The 20,891-nt window shown below is 36.5% G+C and overlaps 3 protein-coding genes across 3 annotated transcripts in view; all 3 read right to left on the bottom strand.

Moving 5' to 3' along the window:
* The window catches only part of arrdc1b (arrestin domain containing 1b), a 29,055-nt gene extending 23,292 nt beyond the window's left edge, over positions 1-5,763 (bottom strand). The window contains exon 1 of the mRNA XM_019073160.2: positions 5,526-5,763. Within this exon, the coding sequence (XP_018928705.1) occupies positions 5,526-5,643 (118 nt within the window). The 5' untranslated portion in view covers positions 5,644-5,763. The remainder of the gene's footprint in view (positions 1-5,525) is intronic.
* Positions 5,764-12,413: 6,650 nt separating this feature from the next.
* LOC109056016 (glutamine synthetase) lies at positions 12,414-14,327 on the bottom strand. The gene is given in 5 exon segments (XM_042747855.1): positions 12,414-12,463; positions 12,767-12,802; positions 12,805-12,915; positions 13,972-14,121; positions 14,159-14,327. Coding segments are annotated over 5 exon segments (516 nt in total).
* Positions 14,328-16,003: 1,676 nt separating this feature from the next.
* LOC109056015 (glutamine synthetase-like) lies at positions 16,004-19,022 on the bottom strand. The gene is made up of 7 exons (XM_042748229.1): positions 18,850-19,022; positions 18,204-18,401; positions 17,954-18,115; positions 17,425-17,571; positions 17,097-17,224; positions 16,822-17,021; positions 16,004-16,434 (listed from the first exon to the last, which is right to left on the bottom strand). The coding sequence occupies exons 2-7, from the start codon at positions 18,370-18,372 to the stop codon at positions 16,122-16,124; spliced, it is 1,119 nt and encodes a 372-aa protein (XP_042604163.1). The 5' UTR covers positions 18,373-18,401; positions 18,850-19,022; the 3' UTR covers positions 16,004-16,121.
* Positions 19,023-20,891: the final 1,869 nt, after the last annotated feature.

Genomic DNA, 20,891 nt, shown 5'->3' on the forward strand with positions numbered 1-20,891 from the left:
TCCAAAGTGCACACACACAGCAGTGAACACACACACACCGTGAATACACATCTGGAGCAGTGGGCAGCCATTTATGCTGCGGCACCCGGGGAGCAGTTGGGGATTCGGTGCCTTGCTCAAGGGCCCCTCAGTCGTTTTAACCTTAGGGTTAAAACTCTCTAACCACTAGGCCACGACTTCCCCACTTACTATCACTGTGACTCAGTACATTTGCTATTTGCAGCAGGCAGATGCGGTCATGGAGTTCTTGTTAACTCTGTGATAGCCTGTATACCTGCTGGGACATGCGGCAACTTCAGAGTTTCCGGCCTTGAACAAACAGAGAAATTTTTAATTCAAAAGCACAATGAGCCAATGAGGGCTTGGCTTGGTTAAACAGAAGTGTTCATTAAATAGTTTGCGTTAAGAAACCGAAATTAAAACTGATAATGAGGTCAGGAATTTATCAAGATATTTCAGGCCAGGTTTGGGGTCAATGATGCCAAACGAGTCAATTAGTTCTTATATATTTGAATATACAGTGCCGTGAAAAGGTTTTTGCCCCCTTCCTGTTTTTTTGTAATTTTTTTGCATTTTTGTCACGCTTAAAAGATTCAGATCATCAAACAAATTTTATATTACAAAAAGATAACCCGAGTAAATACAAAATGCAGTTTTGAAATAACGATTTCATTTATTAAGGGAAAAAGCTGTTCAAACCTGCCTGGCACTATGTGAAAAAGTAATTGCCCCCTAAATCTAATAACTGGTTGTGTCAGCCTTTGTAGCAACAACTGCAATCAAGCGTTTGCGATAACGGGCAATGAGTCTTTCACATCGCCGTGGAGGAATTTTGGCCCACTCTTCTTTGAAGAATGTTTTAATCGTGGCATGATGTGTTGCTCTTTAAGCATGCTTCACTTTGTCAGACAGGTTCTATTGAAGTGATTTCTTGATTCAACAGGTCTGGCAGTAATCAGACCTGGGTGTGGCTAATGAAATTTAACTCAGATTTCTAAAATAATGTGGTTAATCACAGTTCTTTCATGATTTAACAGGAGGGGGCAATTAATTTTTCACGTAGGGCCAGGTAGGTTTGGACAGCTTTTTTCCCTTAATAAATTAAATCATCATTTAAAAACTGCATTTTGTATTTACTTGCATTATCTTTGTGTGATATAAAAATTTGTTTGATAATCTGAACCTTTTAGGTGTGAGAAATAAGCAAAAAATAAAAAATAAAAACAGGAAGGGGGCAAAGACTTTTTCACAGCACTGTACATGAACACAAATGAACTATGGCAAATCAAAAAAATTTTTACTTGAAGTTTTAAGAGAATAATTAGTTATTACTTTTATAAAATTATAAGCCTCACATTTCAGTTTTTTGGAGGTTGACTTCCCCAAAACAGCTTTGCAAATACAAACTTCCATTTAAAGCTAAACATACTAGGTTTTGTTCCTAGAAGGTTCTCAGGTGACCTGCTCTGAACTCATCCTGAATATTTAGGAACAGCAATGAGGCATCATACTGGGTGAATACACAAAACATGCCTTCCTTCCTCCAATAAAGTGTGCTCCATTAATAAATAATGACGTTTGAGGCCTGCAGTTCCCATTACTTAAGGGACAAACAGCCTCGGGCTGAAATTAATATTTGTGTTTAATAGTGTGCTAAATATTTCGACACAAACAAGGGCGTAGGTACTGTACTGCCTGTAAATGTGCTGAATGTCCTGTTATAATGAGGGACAGGAATTAGTCTCTTCACAAACACTCCCACAGACCCAGCGTGGGACAGAGTAGCATCATGTTGATATCAGTGGTGTTGCCTTACAGGCCAGTCAGTCCACTGCTAATGAATAGACGGGCTTGTCTATGTGAGTGTCTCTTGAGATACAGAGAGACAAAAGGCTCTAGAGGACTACAAACAAGCTTATCACAATCATTATTTCATACCAAGCTGGATGTAAAGTGAACATGCTTTCTATCATGATCTGTTGACATGTTTCCTATTGAAACAGGAAGTTGGATGCAGGGCTGCATGATTAATTAAAATAAAACTGAAATCTCATTATCCAATCACAAATGCTTCAGTTTAATGAAATAAACGTATGCATTGCATGTGTCAGGGTGCAGCGCGGCACTGTGTTCATTTACACACATGCATTAACAAAGTCTCAGAGCGGCTTGGTTCAAAGTAAATGCTGCTCCACACATTTATTATTAGAATTATTATATAGTCAATATTGATATATAGTCACAACATTTTTGGCCCAGCTGCTCACCAAACCTACAGCTTTATAAAAAAATATATATATTTTGCAGTTGGAAAGCCTAGTTAGAAGGTCATGTCTTTTTAAATAGCTAATAGTCTAATTTGTGTCATATCCTGGCAAAAACTTCTGGTTATCTACTGGTGTCATTTTAGAAAATTTGATTGGACAGAAATTTGCATACGCCTCTGCAAACAAAACAAGTCTCCATTTTCCTGGAAGAAAAACACTGTTTTAAATAGACCTCTGTCCGCATAAAATATGTTTTGTCAAGCAACTTGTAAACATTGGGTTTTTCATGGTGCTTTTTGAGTATTTTCAATATTTCAGCCTTTGCATATAATCAATTTTCCATGGGACAAAAGTCAATATTTATATCCTATACAGCAAGGATATTTTCTCTCCACAAAACACAAAGATCCCAAAGGGTCAAAAAAAAACTTCATAGTTCAGGGAGAGTTCATCCAAAAATGAAAATTCTGTCATAATTTACTCAAGTTGTTCGAAACCTGTATGAACTGCTTTCTTCTGCTGAACACAAAAGAAGATATTTTAAAGAGGTCAAACAGGTAACCACTGACTTTCATAGTAGGGGAAAGAAAAATATTGTGGAAGTCAGTGGCTACTGGCAACTGTTTGGTAGCTCAAAGTGGTTTGGAATGACACGAGTGTGAGTAAATGATGGCAGAATTTCATTTTTGGGTGAACTATCCCTTTAATGTACTTCTAGACTGTACAGAGTATTTCTATTTGAGATTTAAGCAATCATGTCTTCTTTAGCGTTTCTGTAACTGACTGATTACAACCAGGCTAAAGTCCTTCTTTCATAGTTTTAAGGGATTATACATGACTTCTGCCAAAGCTGAGACTGTCTTGCCTGTTCAGTCTGTTAACCAGTAACCCTATACACTGAATACCGGCTGTGATGTAAATAAGAGAACGTCTTTCAACAGGAGGGTGTCTCTGCATTGAAAGAGACTCAGGTTTTAATATTCATGCCATGCTTTTAATTTTCATCCAGTAAGTTATGGGGGGCAAGGCTTAAACATGCCATTGTCTCTCATGCTCATCATGTTTATGATAGGACTACTTATCAAAGCAGCCAGACTAAAAAAAGACAAGATAAGAAAGCCAAAGCATGAGTCATCAGCTTTTTAATAAAACATAGCCTTCTGAGCAATGTGGAGTGAAAAGCACATCTGTTCTCGGAGTAACAACATCACATCCTCCACTTTGTAGCAAGACTCTGAAGGAAGTATCCAGGTCCATTCTGCAATATAATATGACGATGAAGGCAAGTAAATGATGACAGAATTTACATATTGGATGAGTTATTCCTTTAAAAAAAACTATATAGGTTACCCACGATTCAAATTGGCTAGCAGATTTGTTATGCTAATGCACAATGTCTGCCACATTAGAGGAGCTTTTTCCACATTAAGTCAAGGTGAAGGGTGCTCCGAGCCAATTCCCAAAGTACTTACATGGAAATGCATGGAAATGCAGGAAGACCCAAAGAATTAAAGTGCCAGCAGAGAATGACTAATCACGCCGGTCACATGACCTTATCATCCCTTATAACAGTGGTGTCATCTGTCACACATTCCACTGATAAACACTACAGCAGGCAAAAACAATGTGCCAATCTACAGCGTGTTCAAACGCAAAGAGGCGAGTTCTCGCTGTTGACAGGAAAAACTGAGAGGAACAGAAACATGACCACAGAGCGTCGATCATTTTTCATAAGTGTCACAATAAGGGGTGGGTTCCTAGAATTGAGTGAAAAGCACAACAACTTTATGCATCAGATCAGTCCCAAGTGTGAATGTAACAGTGCAAAGGAAAATAATAGAGTTGTTTCATTGGAATCTTTCTTTCTCTCGCGTGTCTGTCCGTGAGTCTCGCCTACACACTAAAACCCAACAGTTCGGTGAAAACACTTACAATGCATTCTTTGTACACATTCACACAGTGTGTCTAACCTACTTTCTTATCTCTTTCCCCAATGACCAGCAATATGCAAAATTGTGGCTAGTGGGGAGTGGGTTGCCAGAGGTGTTGATTTTCACACAATTATAACTTTCCTTTTAGATGTTTTATTAACTTACGGGAGTTGCTGGAAATGGGTCTTTACCCCCTTGTTAAGCTGGTAAGGCCCCTAAGTAAAGACAAAAGTTTTGGGTGGGGGCGAGGTATGTATAGATTTATGTGTGGATTTTATACATTTATACATTATTTATTACATAATGCTTAAACCCCATTTTTATTTAGGTAACAACAAAAGTTAGGTTATAAAGCAGTCAGAGTGAATGCTTGCAAACAGTAGAACATTAGTGGTGTGGGCTGCATGAGACTATCAAAACATACATTTTATTATTATTTTGCATACTGTTATTATAGATTTACATATCACAAAACATTTAATTTAAGGGATATCTGTCAGTAAACTAATGTGTAAACTATGTGTAAACTAAACTAATGTGTTTAGGGGTGCCACAAGGCACTGGGCTACTACAGAAATTTAACTCAAGCCGCTGAACGTCTTGGATGCATTGCACATTTATGAAAACTTTGTCAAAATGTCAGCATCTTTTTATATGAGTGACGTTCATATGACCAAACCACTGACACAATTCAGTTAACTTCTTAAAAAACATGTTTGCGATAGGTAATTATTAGCGCTCGTTCAAGCGTTCTTTCGTTTTTGGGTACAGTACACTTGCGTTGAGCTGGTCACCACACGAGCGTTGCGTTTAGCAGTTTTTGAACGCAAGAACGCGTCCTGAATGAACGCTAGGATCTTTTCGCCTGTCAGTTCTCGTCTGTGGACGTTTAAAGATGGAAATCAAGTGATGACAAATATCAAAACACATCTGTTAGAATGCACACGATATTCAGTGTTTCAACGGTCCAGAAGCGGCTCGGATGTGATTGTGCAATCGAACCGAAACCAGCAGCACATGAGAAACAGGATGTACATCGACGTTCATGAAGGCAAGAGCTAGACGTTAATGATTTCTTATCACAGCTCCTATTTCACATAAATAATACATATATACGACCCAGTACTGTAGCCTACAGTATATGAAATGGAGCAGCAACGGATGCTGAATGTCAACATGCAAACATGCAACACGTCCATGTTGACATGCATTATTTTAACACCCTAATTTTACTTGAACGGGGAAACCCCGAAGCTTACAACTGTGCTGTCCCTGCAAATCATTTTTTCCTATTGCAAGCATATGTAAGATACACAGCGTCGCTTACCTTTAAACTGTAAGGAGTGGCTTGTTTTAATTCTCACAGTTCCTGATATGGACTCCCCGGGGTTGTAGACCACTTTGTTATTAGTGAAAGTAATCTCGAATTCCTGAAGCTTCCCCATGTCGTTCAGAAGCACCACTCAAGCACTCAAGGAAAATGAGATCGACGGTAAAACTAACAGCTGAAAGCGGCCAGTTTTACGTCCCACCTGCGGCTCTCATCTCTCCGCCCATCCACATCCACGAGCGCTGACGTCATCGGGATAGTCAGACTCCCCTGCTCTTTATCGTCACAATGTTGTTTAAAATATTAGTACTGATGATATAATGCATTTAATATTTAATTTAAGTGCTGTTAAACTTACAAGAATGAATGCAAGGATGTTCATTCTTAAAACTGCATTAATTCTTGAAAGATTGCCATGCACATCCAAAACATGACCCACAGTAACGATATCATTATATATGTATATATAATATATTAATTTTATTATTTTTTTTAATTTATTTTAAAACGTTTTATATAATTTTGATTTGCTAGTAGGCTATTGATATTGCATAAATTGAAATATGTAAAAATTTATATACAATACATATATACACATACAAAACTGCTTCAAAATAAGTATTTTGTAATAATTTAGGCTATAATATTATAAATAATAATACAATTATGATTATTCCAAATTAAATATGTTTTTTAATGACTTTCTTGTTATATGCATATTATTGACTGTTGAAGAACCTCAAAAATATCTAAATTAATTTGAATTTGAAAACATGTTGCTTATAGATGAGGTGTATTCAAGAAATATTCTGTATGAGCAACATTGAGTTTGTGTATGTTTGAATAACTAACATAAAACAAATGAGTGTCACATCATTGACCCATATACTGCTGTGAAGCAGCACCACGCTGAGCTTTCTCCATAACCAACCAGGAAAATCAACAAAAATCCATACCTCCATCTGTCTGGCGACATGAGCATTGATAAAACTGAACAGACATCCCTTCTGCCATTGTTCTAGGAATAATAAATCCCCCTCATGATGGGGACTGAACACACTCCTGCGCTCCACACATCAGTCATCTGCTGAAAATAGAAGCCACTTTAAAGCCATCTCCTGTGCATTTTGACATCAGCATTTTTTTCCGAGAGCTCTTCTTTGTGCAGTCCAGATTAAAATAGTGTGTAATAGAATTTTATTATTATTATTATTATTATTATTATTAACATCACTCAAGATTTATAAGAATTATGTCAAATAGTTTTTTGTTCTAATACACTTGTGTGAAAGAGATAGAAAGTCAGTGCTTGCAACCAACATTAGCAACAAGCATTATAAACTACTGTCAGATCCTTAAATTTTGTTTTATGGATTATAGACATTTTACTGGAACACAAGACTAAACATAAATGATTAATAAAATCAAGGTATGAAAATATTTCAGTAAAAACAAACCTTTGTGACAGATACGTTATTACAAACATTTGTGAGTGCCAATCAATAACACGTTTCTACTAGGCTTATTCAAAGCGTTACCCGAGTTCTAAACACTTTCCTATTACGCCCCCTTATGGACATCCAAAAGAACAGCAATCATACCAATTATTTGACACTTGAGTACATATTACACAGATTCCAGATAATGTTTTATTATCCACTCTGATTTTCAAGAACTTAAATATGCGAGACTTCCGGTGTCATTCGTTTCCAGCTACTTTTACTATTTTACATGTAAAAAAAACTGTCATGCTTCTTGATGTTACAAATAGCTATTTGTTGTCATATTAAAATCATACACATTGGTTTATAGTGTAGTTTTCTTACATTTAAAGAAATATGATAAATGTCATAATAAATTAGTATTAATTCTAATATTATTCTAAACAACCACTATTTGTTTCCAGAATTGCATTATTTCAATTCTTCCTCCTCTTTCAGCATGCATGTGCAGGCCACTGTGCAGGTCACGACATATGGGCCACAGTTGGCGGCAGGATGGCGGTCCTGAAAGTAACCACATTTGTTTTCAGCCACCCGATAGGGGATACGAATGCTGGCCCCATGGTTAGCAACACCTGCTGAAAAATCATAGCTGCTGGAGAACACCTGACAACCTATGAGTCTCCGCTTGTTGTCCTTGCCACCGCTTGGACCTTTTCTACAGTGAACAGGGGTTATTATAGGCCTGTGTGTTGTGATATTTCTCCTATAACTATCATTAAAATTTTGTGTGACTTGTGCCTACCCTTGTGAAAAAGAAGTGTGATTAATTGCAGTAAAAGTGTGCTTTTTGTGTACTTCAGTTATTAAAAAGTATACTTTTTAAAAAGTCCACTTGCAGATAATACAATATAATTTAAATTAAAGGCCACTTAAGTGTATTTAAAGACAGTACACTTTAATGACAATAGTTCTTAACATACTTAAATGCACTTTTACAAAATGCACTTTATAATATATCTTATAATAATGTCTAATTAAGTATTATTTAAGCATACATTTTACATAATTATGATTTTATTGTGTTTTAAATAAGTACACTTATTTTGATATATTTATCAGTATACTATACCACATGTCAAATAATTGATTTTAATTTCAACTTAAGTGTGTCCTCCAAAATTACATTTGTTAATGTATTTTAAATGCATTTAGTCTATAATATCTACTATGTGCATTATACATAGAAATGTATATTTTTTCTAAACTTAAATACACTTTCGTATACAGTATACTCCAATAAAACTTATTGTTGAAATTTTCATCACCAGCTCTTGCACTATGAACTCTATTAAAGTTTAATTTTCGACATACTGTTTGACAAACAGTGTCATTTATGAGAGTACTGTATTTGTATGTAATAGTACTGTACTTTACATCTGTGTACAGAATACTTTCAATGTCATTATGTTGTTTATCTTGAGACAAAACAAAGGCACTCATATTTTTAAAGATCAGTCAGTGCAAGTTTCTTTCAGTTCAGTTCATTTTCAATTCAAATGAGCTTTATTGGCATGACTTGCACAGTATTGCCAAAGTATAATTATAGAATTACATTTTAGTCCGGGGCTGGTCTTAAGCCTTGTCTGTGTAACCAGGGGTACTACTAACACAGTTTGGTAATGTTTTACAATAAGGTCTCATTTGTTGTACATGGAATAATAATTTTCTTGATGTTTTTTTTTTTGTATTAAGTTTGTGTGTTAGTAATCCTATACATTATGGAGACCAAATGACTCCACAAGTATAGTAATACCAGTAAATTGTATTGACCTTGTGGACATTTTGAGGTCCCCAATGAGGAAATAGGCTTATAGATCATACAGAATGATGTTTTCTATTATGGTGAGATTAGGTACTTTTGTATGAATGTAAGTGATTTTGCTTTGTTCTCCAGACTCTTTCTAATAAGTGAGTTAAAGTGTTGCAACTGTGTATAGTGTTGGGTTTTTCTTGTGCATCAGCAAAAAGCGTTTTTGTGTATTTGTTTTAGAGATTGTTTTGTCAATAAATGTAGAGGGTTTTCCATTTTGTGTTTGTTTTGATTGTAACTAGGTAATTAATACATTGAAATTACATTTAAGTATATTTTAGTTCACATTATTTGCTTATTCAGAAGTAAATATTTACCATATTTCAAAGTATTTCAAGTCCCACTTAAGTGGTTCAAAAATATCACTCAAAAGTTCAACTAATTGCATTTAATGTCATTTTAAACTGTAATATATTTGAAATCAATTACAAATAACATGCATTTAGGTGGTCGAAAACATTTAATTCACGCTTAAGTGTATTGTTAAATGACATTAAAGTATATTTTAGTTAACATTAATTGCTTGTCAGTACATTAGTAGTATACTATAACCATATTTTAAAGACACTAACAGCAATTATGAAAGTACATATAAAAATGTACTAAAAAGTCCCACTTAAGTGGTTTAAAAAAATCACTCAAAAGTTAGACTAATTGCATTTAATATCACTTTAAAATGTGATTTATTTGAAGTCAATTACAAATACAATGCATTTAAGCGTCGAAAATAACATTTAATTTGCACTTATGTGTGTTATTTTAAAGTACATTATTTCTGCAATAAGTACATTTTATAAAAGTATACTTAAGTGCACTTCTTTTTCACAAAGGTATTACTGTGATTTATTTCCTGTGCTTTATGTGGCTTCATTTGAATAAAATGTGAACTGGCATTTAAACCCTTGAAAATTTGCCTGTATAAAAACCTGTTAACTGAAACCATCTGCATTGCTGTGGTGTTTAATTTGGAATGCAGTCTTTTGATTTCTGTTTGTGTGACGGTAGAAAGACAGGTAGAGTATCAACTGTTAACCCCAGTCAGGTTCTAATGTGATCTATTGTGCACAAAAACAGGTTGGTGTATTGATCATTCAATACGACATATCATAATGTGTCATAAAACATTCCTTTAAGAAGAAGAGTTTTCAAGTGTGCAAAATATGTGCCACAAAACCAGTCATAAGCAGAATGAGTATATTTGTAGCAATAGTCAAAAATACATTGTATGGGTCAAAATAATAGATTTTTCTTTTATGCCAAAAATCATTAGGATATTAAATAAAGTTCATGTTCCATGAAGCTATTTTGTCAATTTCCTACCGTTAATATATCAAAACTTAATTTTTGATTAGTAATATGCATGGCTAAGAACTTCATTTGGACAAATTTAAAGGTGATTTTCTCAATATTATTATTTTGTTTGCTCCTTCAGATTTCATATTTTCAAATCTCGGCCAAATATTGTCCTATCCTAACAAACCATACATCAATGGAAAGTTTATTTATTCAGCTTTCAGATGATGTATAAATCTCAATAATAAAAAAAAGACCCTTATGACTGGTCACATATGTAGTTTTGTGTGTTGTGTGTGCAGCTGTAGGTCTCCAGGGTTAACTTACGTTATAATTCTGCTAAGCAGCCGTGGGCCCACTATTGTCTAGAAATATTTTGATTAATATAGAATGTCTGTCGTTCTTATTACTTGGGGTCACAATAAAGGAATATGTTGGATTACAAACTGCAGTGCTCTATTAGTACTTCATGTTAGTTTGGCTAAGGCATATACCATTATTCTTTGGGTCTTTACTACAAAGCTGTGGGCCTGGTTTGCTTATATAAGTGTAAAACATCCTTTTCTCCTCTTATACTTTATTTTTAGAATGGAGTGGAGCACTAACATTATTATAATAGGATGTAGGCTATTTTTGATTATCCGTATTCCAGTAATGGTGATGGGCGTTCCGTTTCTTACATGCACTTTACGCAGTAGACCAATCATAACAGACTGGGTCATCGGACCAATCAGAGCAGAGTAGCCTCATGCAAAGGAGGGGTTTTGAAAGATGAATCTTCAAACGAATTGTTTGAGTAAAATTAAATGTATATTATAAGAAAATCAAAGTGTTTTTTAAAATTGCCTGCATGTGAATCTGTTTTTGGGGACTCCCAAAACCAAATTATGAACCTTTCAAATAGCATAAAGGCCCATTCACACTAGTGTTGTCACAGTACCAAAATCTCAGTATTTGGTGCCAATCCCAGTGAAAATCCACGGTTCTCGGTACCAATTTCGTTACCAAAGCAAAACACAAAAACATGCTAATTAAAAAATTAGACTATACTTTCATTTAATCCAAACTGTGTACATATTTAATTTTAAAGGGATTTTCAATTTTAAAGCCAAGAATAACAACTAACTAAAACAAAAAAAAAAAAACCTGCTTTTCTGCTATTCTGACTGATATGACACAAACAATGTTAACCATTTGTACTTTCTCTAACACGTATATTTTAGATTCACAATTCATTAAAAAGCCTCTGGTGTGTAAAAATAGTAAATATCATCAGGTCATCCATTTTTTTCCCCTAATAAAAGTTATAGGAGCATTAAATAGTTTATTAAGAAACTTAATTCTAATGCTCATTATATTAGCGTTAGCACGCTTATGCTAACGATTAATTACTCTAATAACAACGTTCATGTCAATCCGACATTCAAATTGAAATATTTCACAGTATTCATAACACTAGCAGTGTTTCCGGCATATGCAAATTCATTCTCTGCCAGCAGGAAGTGCTTGACGCTAGACAGAGAGAGAGAGGTTTCCCCAGTAAGGGCTGTAATCAAATAAGCGCTGAGCCTGCACTCACAAACGCTGCTCAGGCATTAAAAATACTTAAAAAAATAAACTGGTACCGTGACATTTTCATTTTTTTAGTACCGACTTGGTACCGAAGTACCGGGACTTTTGACAACACTAATTCACACTAAGGATGATAACTATAAAGATAATGTTTAGGGGTGCATGATAAATATCGGCTGATAATTAATGCGCATCTCATCAGTAGAGCTGGTTCTCTAATAAATTCCATCAGGTGCGTGATTTCACATAGACCAGCTGTTACTACACAGAGCCGTTGTTAACTGACAAGCTGCGCAAATCCAAGTTCATTATCAGCATGGATTTGCGCAGCTTGTCAGTTAACAACGGCTCTAGTAACACCTGATGGAATTTACCGCTGATTAGAGAACCAGCTTTACTGGCGAGATGCGCATGAATTATCGGCCGATATTTATTGTGCACCCCTAATAACGTTAGAGAAATAGTTCTAAAAATCGCATAGTCCACACCACAGCTATAACTATAAAGGCACAGAGAAAGGATATAGTTGGAATCACTCTCAGAATGATTTTTTTCCAGCTGATGAATGATACAAATATTGACACCCAATCAGAATCCACACTGCTATAACGAGCTCGAAAATTTAAAGCGGTAGACGAGCGTGCGCTTAGAATAAACAGACAATATCGTCTGCTGGTGTGGACGCTAATATTGTTATCTTTATACTTACAGTTCTTTGTGTGAGCAGGGCTTAATGGCGCATTTAAGTTGTACAGCTGGACATAAGCACATAAACATGCTTAAACAACAATCACACAATGATACAGTTTGTTTAGATGTTTTGTCAATGGTGTGTTTAATAACGGCAATATTTAAGCAGACTGTCTTTGTCCATTGTTGTGAATTATCTGAAAATCAGACAATTATGAAGAACGGTGTAATAGCAGGTGTCCATATGTGTACAGAAGAAATACAGTATTATTGTTTACTGTTATAAGTAATGTTTCACCCTCACCCTAGACTGTGGAAATAACAACTATAATATGTGGATGTAACAACTACGATAATATTTAGATAACCTTGTGGTTTGGGGAAGCCAAGTCTGGGCCAGCCAGAGGGTGTCCATTCACTCCTAGAAGAGTATATTCCTGCTCCATTCCAAACCAAGGGTGAAGCTCTTTGACCTTCTCCATGACCTTGTTACAACAGTTACGGTGGTTCAATTCTGAGAGAAAAATTTGGATAAGGATTTGGGTAGTTATGAGCAGTTTTACAATAGGCCTATGTAAGGAATAATTGACAACTGGCCGTTGAATTATTAGAAAAATAATGCACACCCGAGGTGGTTCGCGTCGTGGTCGTTACACCTCTGGTGTGCATTATTTTTCTAATAATTCAATGGCCCGGAGTCAATTATTCCTCTTATACTACAGTTACCACACCTCAAGACATGGATCAGATGATATATTTAAAGGGATTTGTCCGGTTTTCGTACTTAAATCGCTATTGTGAGTAGGATTATTTCTTCCGCATCTCATCCAACACCTCTTTTGCTAGTTCCAAAACATCATTTTAAAGCTGGTAATGGAGGCTTGAGCTGTTGATAGCATTCTAATGCAGTTATTAATGAAGTTATTAGAAAGAGAGCATGAGAGACAGAGACACACAGAGAAAGAGAGAGAGAGCTTGTGTGAATAATTATTAGTTTACCTCTGTGCGTCCCTCAACAGTGTTCTGCAGCACCTGTCTCACAACAGCGCTGTCGTGCTACAGGGTATGTGAAGGGCAGGTAGTGTTCCAGAAGGAAGGGTCCAGGTAAGGGGGTCGAGGGGCGGCGGCTTCTTCCAGCGGCTGCATCCATCTCGCTGGCCGTGGCGCTTGAAGGGACTAGACAGCCCGGCATCCTGACCACCAGCGTGCATGCACGGGGAAGAGACCGGTCTCCCGAGGAGAGGCGCACTCGGCATTTAAACAGCGGCGGTGATGAGGCTCCAATTACATCAGGTGTGCCCCATCACACGCCGCCAGCCCTGGCTCTTCCAGTGCCCTCCTCTCTCACACACCCACTCCTGTCGGGAGCCTGGTGAAGGGCGGCAATTAAGGGACGGGGTGACGATGATAATTAGGGGGGAGGCAGCCGACTCGTCACACCCCATAGTATAATTACATATATTTACATGTATGCATATATACATCATGTCCTAACAGTTGAGCAACAGTAACAATGGTGAAGATGATAAAGAAGCCAATGTGGACTGTAAACATTTTAGCATAATTTCGATGGCTGGCTGCCGCGTGTGCTTGAGCACCTCACAGAGGACCAGTTTGTTAGGGTCCAAAAGGAAGGGGCCCCTAAACATAAAGCAGACCGGAATCAGTAGCATCTCAGTGCTGAATCTATCAGTTTGTCCAGTGATATCCCATTGTGGTATACAACAAAAACATATATTATGAAGATATTTCTGTAGTACCAGCTATGGTTTTTGGTTCAAAGTCCATGGTTTGGTTTTTGCTACACAAGTCCACTCCACAATAAGCAATCCAGACATAAGTGACTTGACAGAATTCTCCCTGGGGAAGATTGAGATATCTCTCCTGCAAGAACTTTTTAAGACGTGAGCTGTCAGATAAGTAAGACATACCGGAGCAGATATAATGCAACAAAACCAAACAAAAATATTAAAACGGTATTATGTCTCTGCATAGCTTTTCCTTCTCTCCTGGTTTTCCCAGACTGAACGTGACAGCTGAACAGATCCACATAAATCATTCCGACTGTCACCTGAAGGAGGTCCTTTAAATTTCCCTGTATCTCTGGCAAATTCAATTCTTGAAAATGTTCAAACTATATTTGAAACTACATTATTCCAAACAAGAAAGAGTGAATTATCTATTTTGGGATGAATCATGCAAATCTGATCTTTTTTCACAATTGCGAGGCTAGGGTTGTTATTTAAGTATTTATGTTTCAAATTAATGTTATTTAATTTATAACATTTTAATTGATGTAAAAGAAAATGGGAGGCAGGTGGCTTGTTTCCACTGCTCTAAGGAAAGTTTCAAAGCTTGAATAGCTGTAGACTTTTTTGACAGTGAACAGGGGTCATTATAGGCCCTTGTGTGTTGTGACATTTCTCCTATAACTATCATTACAATTTTGTGTGACTTGTGCCACAGTAGACCTTCTGGTGGCTTGGACCAGACAGGATAGTGTTCTTTGCCCTCATGCACTGAAGAGCCATGGGCGCCCAACACCCTGTCGCATTTATGGATTGTCCCTTTTTGTACCACTGCTGACCAGAAGTAACCTACAAGCCTTGCAACTTCAGAGATACTCTGACCCAGTCACCTTGCCATAACTATTTGCCCTTGTCAAAGTTACTCAGATCTTTATTCTTGCCCATTTCTTCTGCATCCAACATGTTGATTTCGAGAACTGATTGTATGCTTACCATCTAATCTACCTTAATATCTGGCCTTGTTAGGACATTCGCTTCATCTGTGACTGGTCATAATGTTTTGGCTCCTCAGGGTATATATACAGTATATGTGTGTAAATGTGAACATATATTAATACTGCTAAAACACCTAATCTGATTTTAATAGACTCCACTGTTTTAAATTCAAACAAAATGCATTTATCTGTAAATACTGCATGTGCAGGTGTCCTCAGTTTGAATGAATGTTGTACTATGATTATCCACTCTTAAAAATAAAGTGAAAGCATTTTTTTTAACTATATTAAAATTAATTTAAAAAGTATTAAAAAAATCTAACAATATTTCCACAATTTTACTGATTTTACTGTATTTTCAAATAAATACTTTTTTTTTTTACAACTAAATGAATGCAGCCTTGATGAGGAAAAGAAACATTATTGACCCCCAAACTTTTGCTCATTCACATCATATACAGTGTGTGTGTGTGTGTGTATATATATATAATATATATTTTTTTTTTTTTTTTTTTTTTTTTTTTTTTACTACATATGACTGCTCAAACCTATTACTGTGATGTATTTCCTGTGCTTTATGTGGCTTCATTTGAATAAAATGTGAACTGGCATTTAAACCCTTGAAAATTTGTCTCTGTATAAAAACCTGTTCACCGAAACCATCTGCATTGCTGTGGCGTTTAACTTGGAATGCAGTCTTTTGATTTCTGTTTGTGTGACGGTAGAAAGACAGGTAGAGTATCAGCTGTTAAACCCAGTCAGATTCTAATGTAATCTATTGTGCACAGAAGCAGGTTGGTGTATTGATGATTCAATACGACATATCAAACATGCCTGCAAATAATGTGTCATAAAACATTCCTTTAAGAAGAAGAGTTTAATATGTATACAGTATAATTTACAAACAAAAGTAACAAATATAACAGGTTAAAGTGCCCTCTATATAATATTCTAAACAATTATTAGTTTCCAGAAGTGTGTTATTTAAGTTCATGGGCATCTTTCCCCTCTTCCAGCATGCATGTGATGGCCATTATGCCGGTCACGGAATATGGGTCACAGTTGGCAGCAGGACGACGGTCCTCAAAGTAACCACATTTATCCTGACCCACCTGACGTGGGATACGGATGCTGGCCCCTCGGTTAGCAACACCTGCTGAGAAATCATGGATGCTGGAGGTCTCGTGGCAACCTGTGAGGCGACGTTTGTTATCTTCTCCATCGTGTGGATCGTAGGCACGAATATGCTCTGCATGACGCTTGCTCAGTTTCTCGATGGCTTTCTCAATGTGCCTGATGCAGAGAAAAGAATCATGGAGGTCAGATAACATGACCAAACACGGTTCACAACAAGGACAACTATAACAATAATGGAAGTTCACACCACAACTGTAATGATAACATCAGAGAGGAACAATATCATTGGAATCACTATTAGAACGGTTTATTTCCAGCTGATGGATGATATCAGAATCCATCCTGCTTTAAGGAGCTTGAGCATTAAAAGCAACAGATGATAAAACTGCAGCATGTGATTGCAATAAACAGAATGTTATCATGCGTTGGTGTGGATGCTAATATAATTATCATTCTTAGTGTGAATGGGCTTTAACACTCTCTGTTTGTTTGATGTTTTAGTCTTTCTATGACTTATGAGTGTGTGCATAACTCAGTACATACACAATTCCTCCTTGTTCTCTCATCTGCACTGTGCTCACATTAATGTGGCAACCGGTTCCGTTCCAGTCTCCTGTCATGGGTTTTGGATCTAGAGTGGCAACCACTCCAAAGTCTTCACACACCCTGTGGAGCAGGAAACGTGCCATCCATAGTTGATCTCCCATCTCAATTCCTTCACATGGACCCACCTGGAACTCCCACTGCAGACAGAGCAAACTGTCCAGACTGGCTATCCAGAACATGATGTCTAATAACTACAATGTAACAGTTGTTACCTGAGATGGCATGACCTCTGCGTTAGTGCCACTGATTTTAATGCCAGCATACAGACAGGCTTTATAATGACACTCCACAATGTCTCTGCCAAAAGCTCGGTCAGCACCGACACTGCAGTAATACGGACCTGACAGAAAATAGACACAAAATTCAGAACAAATACAAATACTGCATTGTTTTAAATATAAAGATGTCACAGATGTCATTTGATTGTACAATCAGACACATAAAAATGGAACATCAATATAAAAATTATAAACATAAAAATTTCACACACTCGAGTCTTTTGAAACCTTATGGAATACAAGAATTGATACAAGATTTAACCTTGTGGTTTGGGGAATCCCAGTCTGGGCCAGCCATAAGGGTGTCCATCCACTCCTAGAAGAGTATATTCCTGCTCCATGCCAAACCAGGGGTGAAGGTCTTTGAGCTTTTCCATGACCTTGTTACATTGGTTACGGTGGTTCGATTCTAAAGAAACAATTTCGTTTGTTAGTTCTACACAAGTTGAATTTGTATGATCACTACGAGCAATTTTATAACTCAAATGAATCTCTGCATATTTTAACTTTACAAAATTTGGTGTTTGTAGAACTTTAACAAAAGAAGGCTGTAGTTTGTATGGCTTTTTAAAGTTTAATTTCTTAACTATTTTTTTTTTCATCAACTTCAAAAAAGAGTTCTACATGTGTTCATAAAACTAGTATACTTGTTGTAAAACATGTATACTTGTTGCTTTGACTTAAAAAAAAACATAATACATCAATTTTCATGATTTCAAAGTAGATTTTTTTTTTTTTTTTTTGCATTATTTAACTGATCTAATATCCTTTTTATAGTGGGAAAATTTTACCTGCAGGTTCTCGGGTGTGTTTGAGCACCTCACATAGCACCAGTTTGTTCGGGTCCAAGAGGAAGGGGTCCCTAAACATGCAGACCGGAATCAGTAGCATGTCACTGTTGTGTCCTTTAGACTGACCTGTGCTGGAACCATCGAAATTCCATTCTGGTATGTCTGTCAAAGAACAACAACAACAAAAACAAAATAAGAATAAATACAATGTTCAAAATAAGTAAAGTGAAACCAGTTAACGCTTCGCTACCAGCAATGCTCTTTGGCTCTGAATCCATGGTTCGAGTCTTGTTACGCAGACCCTCTCCAGAGCCATCGATCCAGATGTAAGTGACCTGACAGAAGTGTCCCTGGGGCAGACTGAGGTATTGCTGCCGCAGGGCCTTGTTGAGACTAGAGCTGTCTGATACATAAGACATCTGGATCAGATTTACAGTAAGCAATGAACCTAGAGAGATAAAACAAGACAGAACATTGTGTTAATGTAGCGAACTTCAATGTTTTAAAAAGAATAATCTTTTTATATGATAGATAACGGCAAGCTAGTTGTTTAATAAAATAGCATGACAGTTCATTTTAAAGAAAGTAAAGAGACACATCATTAAACTACTTTCAGCAATGTGGGATATTAGAGAAAAAACAGAATAGAAAAACATTCAAACAGACAAATGTACTTTGTTGTTTTTAATAATTTGTAGTGGCTATTTAAGTATTAATGAAATTATATATTTAATTAAAATATTCTGTGCAGTGATATGATGACATCAATGTATTATTCTGAAAATATTTTAAATAATTATTACATTTTCATTGATTGCAATGGATAACAAGCAACAAACTAAATTTCAGTGTTCATTAATGTACCATATTAAATGAACCAATTAAAGACGACTTACTCAGAGGTGTATATTTGGCTCCACTTCACATGAAGACTGAAACTCGGTTCGCTTAAACAGACAAATTTAAGGCAGCCTGTAACTGAGGTTATGTTGTATAGAGGTACGTAGATAGTATGACGTAGATAGTATGCTTGATATCCACCCTTCCCTAACCAGAGATACCAAAACAGTATGAGTCATTATACATTTAACTTATAAAACCTGTTCAGCCAAACCATCTGCACTGCTGTTACAATGGCTTTAAAAAAAAAAAAACAGTGATTCATTGATTGTTTGTTGGAATGCATCACTTTGTTATCAAGTCTAATGTATCTTAAGGGAATATTAGACACTTGTGCATGACCAGTGTGTTTGGTGACAAATAAACCTACTCAGCCGTTTTCTCACCTCAGCTCCCCTGAACACTCAATTACACAGTATACTTACTGAGAGATTTTTTTTTTCCACTTCAAAAGAGACATCAGCACAAAGTTTTTTACAGTCCAATTAGCATCTGATGTGCCAGTAAACATACAAGAGTCCCAAACCTGCCGAAACAGTCATTGCTGTAAATAATCTGATTATATATACAGGTGCTGGTCATATAATTAGAATATCATCAAAAAGTTGATTTATTTCACTAATTCCATTCAAAAAGTGAAACTTGTATATTATATTCATTACACGCAGACTGATATATTTCAAATGTTTATTTCTTATAATTTTGATGATTATAACTGACAACTAAGGAAAATCCCAAATTCAGTATCTCAGAAAATTAGAATATTACTTAAGACCAATACAAAGAAAGGGATTTTTTAGAAATCTTGGCCAACTGAGAAGTATGAACATGAAAAGTATGAGCATGTACAGCACTCAATACTTAGTTGGGGCTCCTTTTGCCTGAATTACTGCAGCAATGCGGCGTGGCATGGAGTTGATCAGTCTGTGGCACTGCTTTGGTGTTATGAGAGCCCAGGTTGCTCTGATAGTGGCCTTCAGCTCTTCTGCATTCTTGGGTCTGGCATATTGCATCTTCCTCTTCACAATACCCCATAGATTTTCTATGGGGTTAAGGTCAGGCGAGTTTGCTGGCCAATTAAGAACAGGGATACCATGGTCCTTAAACCAGGTACTGGAAGCTTTGGCACTGTGTGCAGGTGCCAAGTCCTGTTGGAAAATGAAATCTGCATCTCCATAAAGTTGGTCAGCAGCAGGAAGCATGAAGTGCTCTAAAACTTCCTTGTATATGGCTGTGTTGACCTTGGACCTCAGAAAACACAGTGGACTAACACCAGCAGATGACATGGCACCCCAAACCATCACTGACTGTGGAAACTTTATACTGGACCTCAAGCAACATGGATTACTCTGGGACCCTGATTTCCAAATGAAATGCAAAATTGACTTTCATCAGAGAACATAACTTTGGACCACTCAGCAGCAGTCCAGTCCTTTTAGAAGCGAGACGCTTCTGACGCTGTCTGTTGTTCAAGAGAGGCTTGACACAAGGAATGCGACAGCTGAAACCCATGTCTTGCATACGTCTTTGTGTAGTGGTTCTTGAAGCACTGACTCCAGCTGCAGTACACTCTTTATGAATCTCTCCCACATTTTTAAATGGGTTTTGTTTCACAATCCTCTCCAGGGTGCGGTTATCTCTATTGCTTGTACACTTTTTTTGTGTCTTGCCCTCCTTGTGCAAGGTGTCAATGGTCGCCTTTTAGACAACTGTCAATTCAGCAGTCTTTCCCATGATTGTGTAGCCTACAGAACTAGACTGAGAGTCCATTTAAAGGCCTTTGCAGGTGTTTTGAGTTAATTAGCTGATTAGAGTGTGGCACCAGGTGTCTTCAATATTAAACCTTTTCACAGTATTCAAATTTTCTGAGATACTGAATTTGGGATTTTCCTTAGTTGTCAGTTATAATCATCAAAATTAAAAGAAATAAACATTTGAAATATATCAGTCTGTGTGTAATGAATAAATATAATATACAAGTTTCACTTTTTGAATTAAGCAAAAAAACTCAATTTTGATATATTTTTCAGAAAATAAG

The sequence above is a fragment of the Cyprinus carpio genome, chromosome B21, assembly GCF_018340385.1.
Source record: "Cyprinus carpio isolate SPL01 chromosome B21, ASM1834038v1, whole genome shotgun sequence".
In the NCBI taxonomy this organism is placed as follows: Eukaryota; Metazoa; Chordata; class Actinopteri; order Cypriniformes; family Cyprinidae; genus Cyprinus; species Cyprinus carpio.